Source organism: Carcharodon carcharias, chromosome 35 (assembly GCF_017639515.1).
Source record: "Carcharodon carcharias isolate sCarCar2 chromosome 35, sCarCar2.pri, whole genome shotgun sequence".
Taxonomy (NCBI): Eukaryota; Metazoa; Chordata; class Chondrichthyes; order Lamniformes; family Lamnidae; genus Carcharodon; species Carcharodon carcharias.
The window spans coordinates 1,712,476-1,727,639 of NC_054501.1; the positions used below are offsets into that span (position 1 = coordinate 1,712,476).

Here is a 15,164-nt window from a genome sequence, read left to right on the forward strand (position 1 = left end):
ACTCTAGGCCTCAAATCAATTCTAGGCCTCAAGAAGCCAAAATCAACCCGTGGCCTCAAATCAACTCTAGGCCTCAAGAAGCCAAAATCAGCTCTAGGCCTCAAATCAACTTTAGGCCTTAAATCAACTCTAGGCCTCAAATCAATTCTAGGCCTCAAGAAGCCAAAATCAACCCGAGGCCCCAAATCAACTCTAGGCCTCAAGAGGCCAAAATCAACCCGAGGCCTCAAATCAGCTCTAGGCCTCAATAAACAAAACCCAACTGCAGGCCTCAAGTGAGCAAAAGCCAACAACCCACAGCGAAGAAAAAGAAACAAGGACATTTCCTGTGGAAGGGGGAGAAAAAGCAGGCGTCACAGTTATTTGAACTGAAAACAAAGGCCAGGTTTATCCGCCCCCAACCCCCCCAACCCCACCGTGTCTGGTGCCGGCATTAGTCGCACCCGGTTCCATACCTGGCTTGGCGTACCTGGGTCTGTATCCGGTTCAGACCGCGGAACCAGAGGATCTGCCCGCGACGCAACTCACGCTCGGCATGGTCGATCTCCTCTTCGTCCTCGGCCAGCTCCTCGTCGTAGAGGTCATCCTTCTGTCTCCCGAACCTGGCCTCCAAGAACGTGAGCCGGTTGCCGGGGATTGACGCGATCACCTGGGTGTGTGGGGGAAGAGGAGAGGGAGAGGCAGGGTCAGCGACAGGGTGAAAGGTCGAGGCGAGTGAAAGGTCAAGGGTGGGGGGGAGGGGCAAAGAGTGGGAAAGGGAGGTGGAGGGGGAGGAAGAAAGAGAGGGAGGGAAGAGCGAGCGGTCGGCTAAGGACGAAAGAGAAGAACCGGTCCTTCCGCGCCACCACAGGGCGTCCTGAGGCTCCTGACAGCCAATGAGGGGCTGTTCTTTTTGAGGTGCAGCGAATGGCGCGATGGCAGCCAATTTGCACACAGCAAGATCCCACAAGCAGCCGACCTGACCCACGGCCCAGATCGTCGGCTCTTGGGGTCACGTTGGTTGAGGGATAAATATTGGCCCCGCGGGGAACCGGGGAGAACTCCCCACGCCTTGCCCCCCCCGTCCCCTGACCCCTGACCCCTGCCCCCTGCCCGCCACAGCCACAAACTCCCACCGCTCTTCACCCAACAGGGGCTCTGGGATCTTTTACGTCCACCTGACAGGGGAGACGAGGGCCTCGGGTTTAACCTCTCATTCCAAAAGACTGACCCTCCGACAGTGCGGCGCTCCCTCAGCACTGACCCTCCCACAGTGCGGCGCTCCCTCAGCACTGACACTCCCACAGTGCGGTGCTCCCTCAGCACTGACCCTCCGACAGTGCGGCGCTCACTCAGCACTGACCCACCGACAGTGCGGCACTCCCTCAGCACTGACCCTCCGACAGTGCGGCACTCCCTCAGCACTGACCCTCCGACAGTGCGGCGCTCCCTCACCACTGACCCTCCCACAGTGCGGCGCTCCCTCAGCACTGACCCTCCGACAGTGCGGCGCTCCCTCAGCACTGACCCTCCGACAGTGCGGCACTCCCTCAGCACTGACCCTCCGACAGTGCGGCGCTCCCTCAGCACTGACCCTCCGACAGTGCGGCGCTCCCTCAGCACTGACCCTCCGACAGTGCGGCGCTCCCTCAGCACTGACCCTCCCACAGTGCGGCTCTCCCTCAGCACTGACCCTCCCACAGTGCGGCGCTCCCTCAGCACTGACCCTCCGACAGTGCGGCGCTCCCTCAGCACTGACCCTCCGACAGTGCGGCGCTCCCTCAGCACTGACCCTCCCACAGTGCGGCTCTCCCTCAGCACTGACCCTCCCACAGTGCGGCGCTCCCTCAGCACTGACCCTCCCACAGTGCGGCACTCCCTCAGCACCGACCGTCTGACAGTGCGGCGCTCACTCGGAATGTTTGGCGTGTTGGGTTATTGAGGGGATGAGGTTTACTCACCTGTCCCCAGAGGAGCTCCCCAATTCCCACCATGAGGCACCACAACCACTGCTCGATATTTAGCGGGGTGCAGTCGAACGGTTTCCCACCGAACTGAACGATGACAACCTATAAATGGGAAAAGAGGGGGCAAAAGAGACCCCAACATGTCAACATCCACACCAACGAAATCCAAACTAAAGGAATCAAACATCACGGGAACACCTCGCTTGGCTGATGGACAATTGGGGAACCCGTCACTGCATTGTCCACACCTTTACCCAGTGTTTACAGCTCCAGGAACAGGCCATTCGGCCCCTCTGCTCCGTGCCAGTGTTCCTGCCCCCCACACCCAGCCTCCTCCCACCCCCCCCACCCCATCTCCCCTCCCCCTATCCCCCGTATCCTTCTATCCCTCTCTCCCCTCGTGAGTTTATCCAGCTCCTTAAACACATCGACACGATTCACCTCCACCCCCCCTCCCTGTGGGAGCGAGTTCCACCTTCTCCCCGCTCTCTGGGTAAAGACCTTTTTCCTGAATTCCCTCCCCCCTCGATCGGATTTATTAGGGACTGTCTTATATTGATGCCCCCCACCCCCCCCCCAGTTCTGGTCTCTCCCTCCCTCCCCCACAAGTGGAAACATCTTCTCTGTGTCGACCCTATCGAAACCCCCTCCATCATTTTAAAGAGCTCGATCAGGTCACCCCCTCAGCCTCCTCTTTCCCAGAGTAAAGAGCCCCGGCCGGTTCGACCTTTCCCGATAGTTATAACCTCTCCGATCTGGGATCATCCTCGTCAATCTGTTTCACACCTTCTCCAGTGTCTCTGTATCCTTTTCATAATACGGAGACCGGAACTGTGCACGGTATTCCGAGTGGGATAGGGGGACCGGAACTGTGCACAGTATTCCAAGTGGGATACGGAGACCGGAACTGTGCATAGTATTCCGAGTGGGTGAGGGAGACCAGAACTGTGCACGGTATTCCGAGTGGTAAACAGAGACCGGAATGTGAACGGCATTCCAAGTGGGATTGGGATACCGAAAATGTGCACAGTAGTCCAAGTGGGATACAGAGAGCAGGACTGTGCACAATATTCCAAGTGGAATTGGGAGACCGGGACTGTGTGCGTATTCCAAATGGGATACGGAGACTAGAACTGCGCACGGTGTTCCAAGTGGGATAGGGAGACCGGAACTGTGCGCAGTATTCCAAGTGTGATAAGGAGACCGGAACTGTGCACAGCATTCCGAGTGGGATATGGAGACCGGAACTGCGCACGGTGTTCCAAGTGGGATATGGAGACCGGAACTGTGCACGGTATTCCCAGTGGGATACAGAGACCGGAACTGTGCACAGTATTCCAAATGGGATACAGAGAGCGGATCTGTGCACAGTATTCGAAGTGGGAATAAGATTCTGGAACTCCACACAGAATTCCAAGTGGGATATGGAGACTGGCACTGCACATCCCATAGCCTTCTCTTTCGTAGAGTAAGGGAACAGCAGCCTTTTTGAAACCACATGTCAGGGACCTGTCTCTCTCTCTCTCACTCCCTATCTCTCTGTCTCTGTCTCTCTCTGTCTCTGTCTCTCTATCTCTCTCTGTCTCTGTCTCTCTCTGTCTCTCTATGTCTCTCTGTCTCTGTCTCTATCTGTCTCTCTATCTCTCTCTGTCTCTGTCTCTCTCTGTCTCTCTCTCGCTCCCTATCTCTCTCTCTGTCTCTCTATCTCTCTCTGTCTCTCTCTGTCTCTCTCTGTCTCTCTATGTCTCTCTGTCTTTCTCTCTCTGTCTCTCTATCTCTCTCTGTCTCTCTCTCTCTGTGTCTCTCTATCTATCTCTGTCTCTCTCTCTGTGTCTCTCTATCTCTCTCTGTCTCTGTCTCTGTCTGTGTCTCTCTCTCTCTGTCTCTCTCTCTCTCTCTATCTCTCTCTGTGTCTCTCTCACTCTCTCTCTCTCTCTCTTGTTGCCTGGGATGAAACATTTAAGTTATGAAGAGAGGTTGGATAGACTTGGGTTGTTTTCGTTGGAGCAGAGAAGACTGAGGGGCGACCCTGATCGAGGTGTACAAGATTATGAGGGGCATGGACAGGGTGGGTAGGGAGCAGCTGTTGCCCCTCAGTCGAAGGGTCAGTCACGAGGGGACATAAGCTCAAGGTGAGGGGCAGGAGGTTTAGGGGGGATGTGAGGGAAAGCTTTTTAACCCAGAGGGTGGTGAGGGTCTGGAATGCGCTGCCTGGGAGGGTGGTGGAGACGGGTTAGCCTCACATCCTTTAAAAAGTACCTGGATGACCACTTGGCATCGTCATAACATTCAAGGCAATGGGGCCAAGTGCTGGTCAACGGGGTTAGGGTAGGTAGGTCAGGTGTTTCTCACGGTGTGGGTGCAGACTCGATGGGCCGAAGGGCCTCTTCTGCACTGTGAGATTCTGTGATTCTGTCTCTCTCTGTCTCTCTGTCTCTCTCTCTCTCTCTCTCTCTCTGTCTCTCTCTGTCCCTCTCTCCCTCAGTTTCTCACTATCTCTCTGTCTCTCTTCTTCTGCTTTCTCTCTCTCTGTGTCTCTCTCTCTAAATTGCTCTGTCTCTCTCTCACTCTCTCTGTGTTTCTCCCTCTGTTTTTCTCTCTCTCTCTCTCCCTCTCTCTGTCTCTCTCTCTGTGTCTCTCCCTCTGTTTTTCTCCCTCCCTCCCTCCTTTCACGACCCTCTAGCGTTACACAAAGCCCAGCACTGGCCTGGGAGGCGAAGGTGCCAATGACGATGGAGCAGAAGATGAGATTAGTGTGGATGCCCTCAAACACATTGCGCTCGCCATGGATCTTGCGGGCGTTGATCTCGTTGAAGAGCTGCATCAGGACAAAGGTGTTGAAGATGATGGTGTAGTGCTCCGAGGGAGGCGAGTGCAGAGGGGCATTCCGGCCACTGTCGATCCCAAAGAAATTCTCGCCTAGGGAGGGGACGGCCAGAAAGGGAAGGGGACAGAGTGGAAAAGAGAAACCCATTATCACACGGTCCAAATAATCAGCACTGACCCTCCCACAGTGCGGCGCTCCCTCAGCACTGACCCTCCCACAGTGCGGCGCTCCCTCAGCACTGACCCTCCGACAGTGCGGCGCTCCCTCAGCACTGACCCTCCGACAGTGCGGCGCTCCCTCAGCGCTGACCCTCCGACAGTGCGGCACTCCCTCAGCACTGACCCTCTGACAGTGCGGCGCTCCCTCAGCACTGACCCTCCGACAGTGCGGCGCTCCCTCAGCACTGACCCTCCGACAGTGCGGCGCTCCCTCAGCGCTGACCCTCCGACAGTGCGGTGCTCCCTCAGCACTGACCCTCCCACAGTGCGGCACTCCCTCAGCACTGACCCTCCGACAGTGCGGCACTCCCTCAGCACTGACCCTCTGACAGTGCGGCACTCCCTCAGCGCTGACCCTCCCACAGTGCGGCGCTCCCTCAGCACTGACCCTCCCACAGTGCGGCACTCTCTCAGCACTGACCCTCCGACAGTGCGGCTCTCCCTCAGCACTGACCCTCCGACAGTGCGGCGCTCCCTCAGCACTGACCCTCCGACAGTGCGGCACTCCCTCAGCACTGACCCTCCGACAGTGCGGCGCTCCCTCAGCACTGACCCTCCGACAGTGTGACGCTCCCTCAGCACTGACCCTCCGACAGTGCGGCGCTCCCTCAGTACTGACCCTCCGACAGTGCGGCGCTCCCTCAGTACTGACCCTCCGACAGTGCGGTGCTCCCTCAGCGCTGACCCTCCCACAGTGCGGTGCTCCCTCAGCACTGACCCTCCGACAGTGCGGCGCTCCCTCAGCACTGACCCTCCGACAGTGCGGCGCTCCCTCAGCTCTGATACTATGTAAGCCCAGCCGTGATTATAGGGCTTGAGTCGCCAGGCTGGGAGCAGTGTGGTGGCGAGACTGAGGTCCAGTAAGGTCATGGATCTGACAATGGGCTAAATGGGCTTCACCTGTAGGGAGCTTTACTCTGTATCTAACCCCGCACTGTACCTGACCTGGGAGTGTTTGATGGGGACGGTGTAGAGAGAGCTTTACTCTATATCTAACCCCGTGCTGTCCCTGTCCTGGGAGTGTTTGATGGGGACGGTGTAGAGAGAGCTTTACTCTGTAGTCAACATGGACTGGTGGTAATTGACCTGGAGGCCATTTTGTCAGTTTGTCAGGTGGTGCAAAATGGGACTAATTTTGGGAAGTGTCAGCTGGAGGTTGGATGGCTGCTGGACATAGGGCGATCTGGAGGGTGGACGTGTTGCTAGCCAGTCCGTGGGGGAGAAGGTGTACAGGGGGTGGTTACAGGGTGGATAGGGTGGATTGAGTATGGACGGAGTGTGATGGAGGGTCTAGGACGGCTGGATGGATCATGGAGGGTGGGTGGTTGGAGGTTGGATGTAGGGTGGATGGAGTGTTGAGCGCGGCTGGATGAAAGGTAGAGGGAGGGAGAATGGAGGGTGGAGAGAGGGTTCATTGAAGGTGGAGGTTGGGTGGGCTGGGTGAGGATCGAGGGTAGAGGGAGGGTGGATGGAGTGTGGACAGAGGGTGGATGGAGTCTGGACGGAGGGTGGACGGAGGGTGGACGGAGGGTGGATGGAGGATGGACGGAGGGTGGATGGAGTGTGGACGGAGGGTGGACGGAGGGTGGACAGATGGTGGATGGAGTCTGGACGGAGGGTGGATGGAGTGTGGACGGAGGGTGGATGGAGGATGGACGGAGGGTGGACGGAGGGTGGATGGAGTGTGGACGGAGGGTGGACGGAGGGTGGACGGAGGGTGGATGGAGTGTGGACAGAGGGTGGATGGGGTGTGGACGGAGGGTGGATGGAGGATGGAGGGAGGGTGGATGGAGTGTGGACGGAGGGTGGATGGAGTCTGGACGGAGGGTGGACGGAGGGTGGATGGAGTGTGGATGGAGTGTGGATGGAGGGTGGATGGAGTGTGGACGGAGGGTGGATGGAGGATGGAGGGAGGGTGGATGGAGTGTGGATGGAGGGTGGACGGAGTGTGAACAGAGGGTGGATGGAGTGTGGATGGAAGGTGGATGGAGGGTGGACGGAGGGTGGATGGAGTCTGGATGGAGGGTGGATGGAGTGTGGATGGAGTGTGGACGGAGGGTGGATGGAGTGTGGACGGAGGGTGGATGGAGTGTGGACGGAGGGTGGATGGAGGGTGGATGGAGTGTGAACAGAGGGTGGATGGAGTGTGGACGGAGGGTGGACTGAGTATGGATGGAGGGTGGACGGAGGGTGGATGGAGTATGGACGGAGGGTGGATGGAGTGTGGACAGAGGGTGGATGGAGTGTGGACAGAGGGTGGATGGAGGATGGAGGGAGGGTGGACGGAGGGTGGACTGAGTATGGATGGAGGGTGGACGGAGGGTGGATGGAGGGTGGCCAGAGAGTGGTCTGAGTGTGGACAGAGTGTGGACAGAAAGTGGATGGAGAGTGGACAGAGGGTGGACAGAGTGTGGATGGAGGGTGGACAGAGGGTGGACAGAGTGTGGATGGAGGGTGGACAGAGGGTGGACAGAGTGTGGACAGAGTGTGGACAGAGGGTGGACAGAGTGTGGACAGAGTGTTGATGGAGGGTGGACAGAGTGTGGACAGAGTGTGGACAGAGGGTGGACAGAGTGTGGACAGAGTGTTGATGGAGGGTGGACAGAGTGTGGACAGAGGGTGGACAGAGTGTGGACAGAGTGTGGACAGAGTGTGGACAGAGGGTGGACAGAGTGTGGACAGAGTGTTGATGGAGGGTGGACAGAGTGTGGACAGAGGGTGGACAGAGTGTGGACAGAGTGTTGATGGAGGGTGGACAGAGTGTGGACAGAGGGTGGACAGAGTGTGGACAGAGTGTGGACAGAGTGTGGACAGAGGGTGGACAGAGTGTGGACAGAGTGTTGATGGAGGGTGGACAGAGTGTGGACAGAGGGTGGACAGAGGGTGGACAGAGGGTGGACAGAGTGTTGATGGAGGGTGGACAGTGTGTGGATGGAGGGTGGACAGTGTGTTGATGGAGTGTGGACGGAGGGTGGACAGAGTGTGGACGGAGTGTTGATGGAGGGTGGACGGAGGGTGGATGGAGTGTGGACGGAGGGTGGACAGAGTGTGGACAGAGTGTGGAAGGAGGGTGGACAGAGGGTGGACAGAGTGTTGATGGAGGGTGGACAGTGTGTTGATGGAGGGTGGACAGAGGGTGGACAGAGTGTTGATGGAGGGTGGACAGAGGGTGGATGGAGTGTGGACGGAGGGTGGACAGAGGGTGGACAGAGTGTTGATGGAGGGTGTACAGAGTGTTGATGGAGGGTGGACAGAGGGTGGACAGAGTGTGGACAGAGTGTTGATGGAGGGTGGACAGAGTGTGGATGGAGGGTGGACAGAGGGTGGACAGAGGGTGGACAGAGTGTTGATGGAGGGTGGACAGAGTGTTGATGGAGGGTGGACAGAGTGTTGATGGAGGGTGGACGGAGGGTGGACAGAGTGTGGATGGAGGGTGGACAGAGGGTGGACAGAGTGTGGATGGAGGGTGGACAGAGTGTGGACAGAGTGTTGATGGAGGGTGGACAGAGTGTTGATGGAGGGTGGACGGAGGGTGGACAGAGTGTGGATGGAGGGTGGACAGAGGGTGGACAGAGTATGGATGGAGGGTGGACAGAGGGTGGACAGAGTGTGGATGGAGGGTGGACAGAGGGTGGACAGAGTGTGGCTGGAGGGTGGACAGAGGGTGGACAGAGTGTGGATGGAGGGTGGACAGAGGGTGGACAGAGGGTGGACAGAGTGTGGATGGAGGGTGGACAGAGGGTGGACAGAGTGTGGATGGAGGGTGGACAGAGGGTGGACAGAGTGTGGATGGAGGGTGGACAGAGGGTGGACAGAGTGTGGATGGAGGGTGGACAGAGGGTGGACAGAGTGTGGATGGAAGGTGGACAGAGGGTGGACAGAGTGTGGATGGAGGGTGGACAGAGTGTGGATGGAGGGTGGACAGAGGGTGGACAGAGTGTGGATGGAGGGTGGACAGAGGGTGGACAGAGTGTGGATGGAGGGTGGACAGAGTGTGGATGGAGGGTGGACAGAGGGTGGACAGAGTGTGGATGGAGGGTGGACAGAGGGTGGACAGAGTGTGGATGGAGGGTGGACAGAGGGTGGACAGAGTGTGGATGGAGGGTGGACAGAGGGTGGACAGAGTGTGGATGGAGGGTGGACAGAGTGTGGATGGAGGGTGGACAGAGGGTGGACAGAGTGTGGATGGAGGGTGGACAGAGGGTGGACAGAGTGTGGATGGAGGGTGGACAGAGGGTGGACAGAGGGTGGATGGAGGGTGGACAGAGGGTGGACAGAGTGTGGATGGAGGGTGGACAGAGGGCGGACAGAGGGTGGACAGAGTGTGGATGGAGGGTGGACAGAGGGTGGACAGAGTGTGGATGGAGGGTGGACAGAGGGTGGACAGAGTGTGGATGGAGGGTGGACAGAGGGTGGACAGAGTGTGGATGGAGGGTGGACAGAGGGTGGACAGAGTGTGGATGGAAGGTGGACAGAGGGTGGACAGAGTGTGGATGGAGGGTGGACAGAGTGTGGATGGAGGGTGGACAGAGGGTGGACAGAGTGTGGATGGAGGGTGGACAGAGGGTGGACAGAGTGTGGATGGAGGGTGGACAGAGTGTGGATGGAGGGTGGACAGAGGGTGGACAGAGTGTGGATGGAGGGTGGACAGAGGGTGGACAGAGTGTGGACGGAGTGTGGACAGAGGGTGGACAGAGTGTGGATGGAGGGTGGACAGAGGGTGGACAGAGTGTGGATGGAGGGTGGGCTGAATTTGGATGGAGGGTGGACTGAGTTTCGATGGAAGGTGGAGTGAGGGTGGATGGAGTGTGGACGGAGTGTGGATGGAGGGTGGAAGTAGGGTGGGTGGAGGGTGGATGGAGTGTGGACAGAGTGCGGATGGAGGGAGTGCAGACGAAGGGAGTGTGGATGGAGGGAGTGAGGATGGAGGGAGTGTGGGCGGAGCGCGTGTGGGCGGAAGGAGTGTGGACGGAGGGAGTGAGGATGGAGGGAGTGTGGGCGGAGCGAGTGTGGATGGAGGGAGTGCGGACGGAGAGAGTGCGGACAGAGGGAGCGTGGACAGAGGGAGTGCGGACAGAGGGAGTGTGGAGGGAGTGTGGACGGAGAGAGTGCGGGCAGAGGGAGTGCGGATGGAGGGAGTGCGGACAGAGGGAGTGCGGACAGAGGGAGTGTGGACGGAGAGAGTGCGGACAGAGGGAGTGCGGACAGAGGGAGTGCAGACAGAGGGAGTGTGGAGGGAGTGCGGACAGAGGGGGTGTGGAGGGAGTGTGGACAGAGGGAGTGTGGAGGGAGTGTGGACAGAGAGAGTTTGGAGGGAGTGCGGACGGAGAGAGTGCGGACAGAGGCAGTGCGGACAGAGGGAGTGTGGAGGGAGTGTGGACAGAGGGAATGCCGACAGAGGGAGTGTGGAGGGAGTGTGGACAGAGGGAGTGCGGACAGAGGGAGTGTGGAGGGAGTGTGGACGGTGAGAGTGCGGACAGAGGGAGTGCAGACAGAGGGATTGTGGACAGAGGGAGTGTGGACAGAGGGAGTGCGGACAGAGGGAGTGTGGACAGAGGGAATGCGGACAGAGGGAGTGTGGAGGGAGTGTGGACAGAGGGAGTGCGGACAGAGGGAGTGTGGACGGAGAGAGTGCAGAGGGAGTGTGGACGGAGAGAGTGTGGACAGAGGGAGAGCGGATAGAGGGAGTATGGATAGAGGGAGTGCGGACAGAGGGAGTGCGGACAGAGGGAGTGTGGATAGAGGGAGTGCGGATGGAGGGAGTGCTGAAACGTACCGGCGAAGAGCAGGGTGAAGATGATGACGAGCTGGTAGATACTGTGCCCCAGGATGTTCTTCATCATGGTGTGGGAGATCAGCGGCTTGCGGCGCCCATAGGGTCGGCGCCGGAGAAGGGCCTCAGTGGGCGGCTCGGTAGCCAGAGCCAGCGAGGCGAAGGTGTCCATGATCAGGTTGACCCAGAGCATCTGAACGGCCTTCAGCGGGGAGTCCTGGGGAGGGAGGGGGAGGGAGGGTGGGGGCAGCGGGGAGAGAAACAGGGGATCGATTATTACACTCGCCAGTCGAGATCCGGAATATCACTGAACGGGGAGACTCGAGGGCGATGCTCGCAGCCTCGCACTCGCCCGGACAAACACTAGAATACCAAATTTAAAAGGTCAGCACATTGTTATAGAACAACAGAAACAGGCGCGTGGCGCTGATTGGCTGATCGGATCATTCACCACCCCCCACCTGAACTTCGGGCTGCAGACCACACTCAAATAGCAGCGCCTATCAAACCTACAGCAAAACGTCCGCCGTTAGATGTGATTCTGCCATTGGCCAGCACTTATGGAGCAATCCTGAGTGCGCTAACGTCTACACGGACAGCCCGTTTGAGACAATCGGTTGAGCTCGCAATGTGGCTCATTTATACGTGCTCGAGGTGACACACATTCAAAAAAGGGACGTATCCTCTGTAAAGGAAAAGGATGACGTTCAAGGATTGTGGCTTTCCTTTTTGGATAACAGGGGAACTTGGGGAGTCAAAATATCTCCATTGCCATTTCCATAGCAACGACTTAGCCAATAGGAGTTGACTTGCCAACCGAGCAGCACCTTTAACTCCTCTGCCAAAAATCGTGATGGTCCTACGAAAATTGCTAATTCTTTGATTTGTCCAGAGGAGCGCACCATGGGAAGTTGGGGAGAACTGATTCTCTTTTCAATGCAATTGACATCGGAATTAATGGTGGCCAAATGTCCCTGAGTGAACGCTGCTATCTTGCGGCAAAAACAGTGTACAGATATCTCCCTGAGAGAGAGAGGAGACTGAGAGACAACAGTCACTATACAGATATCTCCCTGAGAGAGAGAGGGGAAAGAGAGACACCAGTCAGTGTACAGATATCGCCCTGAGAGAGAGGGGATTTAGAGACACCAGTCAGTGTACAGATATGTCCATGAGAGAGAGGGGACTGAGAGACACCAGTCAGTGTACAGATATCCCCCTGAGAGAGAGAGGGGACTGAGAGACACCAGTCAGTGTACAGATATCTCCCTGAAAGAAAGAGGGAACTGAGAGACACCAGTCAGTGTACAGATATCTCCCTGAGAGAGAGAGGGGACTGAGAGACACCAGTCAGTGTACAGATACCTCCCTGAGAGGGAGAGGGGACTGAGAGACACCAGTCAGTGTAGAGATAACTCCCTGAGAGAGAGAGGGGACTGAGAGACACCAGTCAGTGTACAGATATCTCCCTGAGAGAGAGAGGGGACTGAGAGACACCAGTCAGTGTACAGATACCTCCCTGAGAGAGAGAGAGGACTGAGAGGCACCAGTCAGTGTACAGACATCTCCCTGAGAGTGAGAGGGGACTGAGAGAAACCAATCAGTGTACAGATATCTCCCTGAGAGAGAGGGGTCTGAGAGACACCAGTCAGTGTACAGATATCTCCCTCAGAGAGAGAGGAGACAGAGAGACACCAGTCAGTGTACAGACATCTCGCTGAGAGAGAGAGGAGAATGAGGGACAACGGTCAGTGGACAGATATCTCCCTGAGAGAGAGAGGGACTGAGAGACACCAGTCAGTGTACAGATATCTCCCTGAGAGAGAGAGAAGGACAGAGAGACACCAGTCAGTGTACAGATATCTCCCGGAGAGAGAGAGGGGACTGAGAGACACCAGTCAGTGTACAGATATCTCCCTGAGAGAGAGAGGGGAAAGAGAGACACCAGTCAGTGTACAGATATGTCCCTGAGAGTGAGAGGGGAATGAGAGACACCAGTCAGTGTATAGATATCTCCCTGAGAGAGAGAGGGACTGAGAGAGACAAGTCAGTGTACAGATATCTCCCTGAGAGAGAGGGGACTGAGAGACACCAGTCAGTGTACAGATATCTCCCTGAGAGAGAGAGGGGACTGAGAGAAACCAGTCAGTGTAGAGATATCTCCCGAGAGAGAGAGGGGACTGAGAGACAACAGGAAGTGTACAGATATCTCCATGAGAGAGAGAGGGGACTGAGAGAGACTTGTCAGTGTCCATATATTTCGCTGAGAGAGAGGAGACTGATAGAGACAAGTCAGAGTAAAGATATCTCACTGAGAGAGAGGGGACTGACAGACACCAGTCAGTGAACAGATATGTCCCTGAGAGAGAGGGACAGAGAGACACCAGTCAATGTGCAGATATCTCACGGAGAGAGAGGGGACTTAGAGACGCCAGTCAGTGTACAGATATCTCCATGAGAGAGAGGGACAGAGAGAAACCAGTCAGTGTACAGATATCTCCCTGAGAGAGAGAGGGGAATGAGCGACACCAGTCAGTGTACAGATATCTCCCTGAGAGACAGAGGGGACTGAGAGACACCAGTCAGTGTACAGATATCTCCCTGACAGAGAGGGGACTGAGAGACACCAGTCAGTGTACAGATATCTCACCGAGAGAGAGAGGGGACTGAGAGATACCAGTCAGTGTACAGATATCTCCCTGAGAGAGAGGGGAGACTGAGAGACACCAGTCAGTGTACAGATATCTCACCGAGAGAGAGAGGGGACTGAGAGATACCAGTCAGTGTACAGATATCTCCCTGAGAGAGAGGGGACTGAGAGACACCAGTCAGTGTACAGATATCTCCCTGAGAGAGAGAGGGGACTGAGAGACACCAGAAAGTGTACAGATATATCCCTGAGAGAGGGGGACCGAGAGACACCAGTCAGAGTACAGATATCGCCCTGAGAGAGAGGGGACAGAGAGAGACCAGTCAGTGTACAGATAACTCCCTGAGAGAGAGAGGGACTGAGAGACACGAGCCAGTGTACAGATATCTCCATGAGGGAGAGCGGGGACTGAGAGACACCAGTCAGTGTAGAGATATCTACCGAGGAAGAGGAAACAGAGAGACAACAGTAAGTGTACAAATATCTCCCTGAGAGAGAGGGACTGAGAGACACCAGTCAGTGAACAGATATCTCCCTGAGAGAGAGAGGGGACTCAGAGACACCAGTCAGATTACAGATAAATCCCTGAGAGAGAGAGGGGACTGAGAGACACCAGTAAGTGCACAGATATCTCCCTGAGAGAGAGGGACTGAGAGAGACCAGTCAGTGTACAGATATCTGCATGAGAGGGAGAGGGAACTCAGAGACACCAGTAAGTGTACAGATATCTCCCTGAGAGAGAGAGGGACTGAGAGACACCAGTCAGTGTACAGATATCTCCCTGAGAGAGAGGAGACTGACAGACACCAGTCAGTGTACAGATATCTCCCTGAGAGAGAGGTGACTGAGGGACACCAGTCAGTGTACAGATATCTCCCTGAGAGAGAGGGGACTGAAAGACACCAGTCAGTGTAAAGATATCTCCCTGAGAGAGAGAGGGACTGAGAGACACCAGTCAGTGTACAGATAGATCCCTGAGAGAGAGGGGACTGAGAGACACAAGTCAGTGTACAGATATCTCCATGAGAGAGAGAGGGGACTGAGAGACACCAGTCAGTGTACAGATATCTCCCAGAGAGATAGGGGACTGAGAGACACCAGTCAGTGTACAGATATCTCCCTGAGAGAAAGAGGGAACTGAGAGACACCAGTGAGTGTACAGATATCTCCCTGAGAGAAAGAGGGAACTGAGAGACACCAGTCAGTGTACAGATATCTCCCTGAGAGAGAGGGGACTGAGAGGCACCAGTCAGTGTACAGATATCTCCCTGAGAGAGAGAGGGGACTGAGAGACATCAGTCAGTGAACAGATATCTCCCTGAGAGAGAGAGTGGACTGAGAGACACCCGTCAGTGTACAGATACCTCAGTGAAAGAGAGAGGGGACTGAGAAGCACCAGTCAGTGTACAGATATCTCCCTGAGAGAGAGAGGGGACTGAGAGACACCAGTTAGTGTACAGATATCTCCCTGAGAGTGAGAGGGAACTGAGAGAAACCAGTCAGTATACAGATATAGCCTGAGAGAGAGGGGTCTGAGACGCACCAGTGAGTGTACAGATATCTCCCTGAGAGAGAGGGGTCTGAGAGACACCAGTCAGTGTACAGATTTCTCCCTGAGAGAGAGGGGACTGAGAGACACCGGTCAGTGTACAGATATCTCCCTGAGAGAGAGAGGGGACTGAGAGACACCAGTCAGTGTACAGATATCTGCCTGAGAGAGAGAGGGGACTGAGAGAGACCAGTCAGTGTC

General features: G+C 56.4%; 1 protein-coding gene across 1 annotated transcript; it reads right to left on the reverse strand.

Moving 5' to 3' along the window:
• Positions 1 to 433: 433 nt before the first annotated feature.
• Positions 434 to 13,788, reverse strand: LOC121272756 (plasma membrane calcium-transporting ATPase 3-like; the record flags this gene model as incomplete). Its single annotated transcript, XM_041179537.1, has 5 exons — positions 434 to 649; positions 1,941 to 2,048; positions 4,654 to 4,865; positions 10,768 to 10,981; positions 13,774 to 13,788. Coding segments are annotated over 5 exons (765 nt in total), but the record flags the coding sequence as incomplete, so codon positions are not given.
• Between the last annotated feature and the right edge of the window lie 1,376 nt (positions 13,789 to 15,164).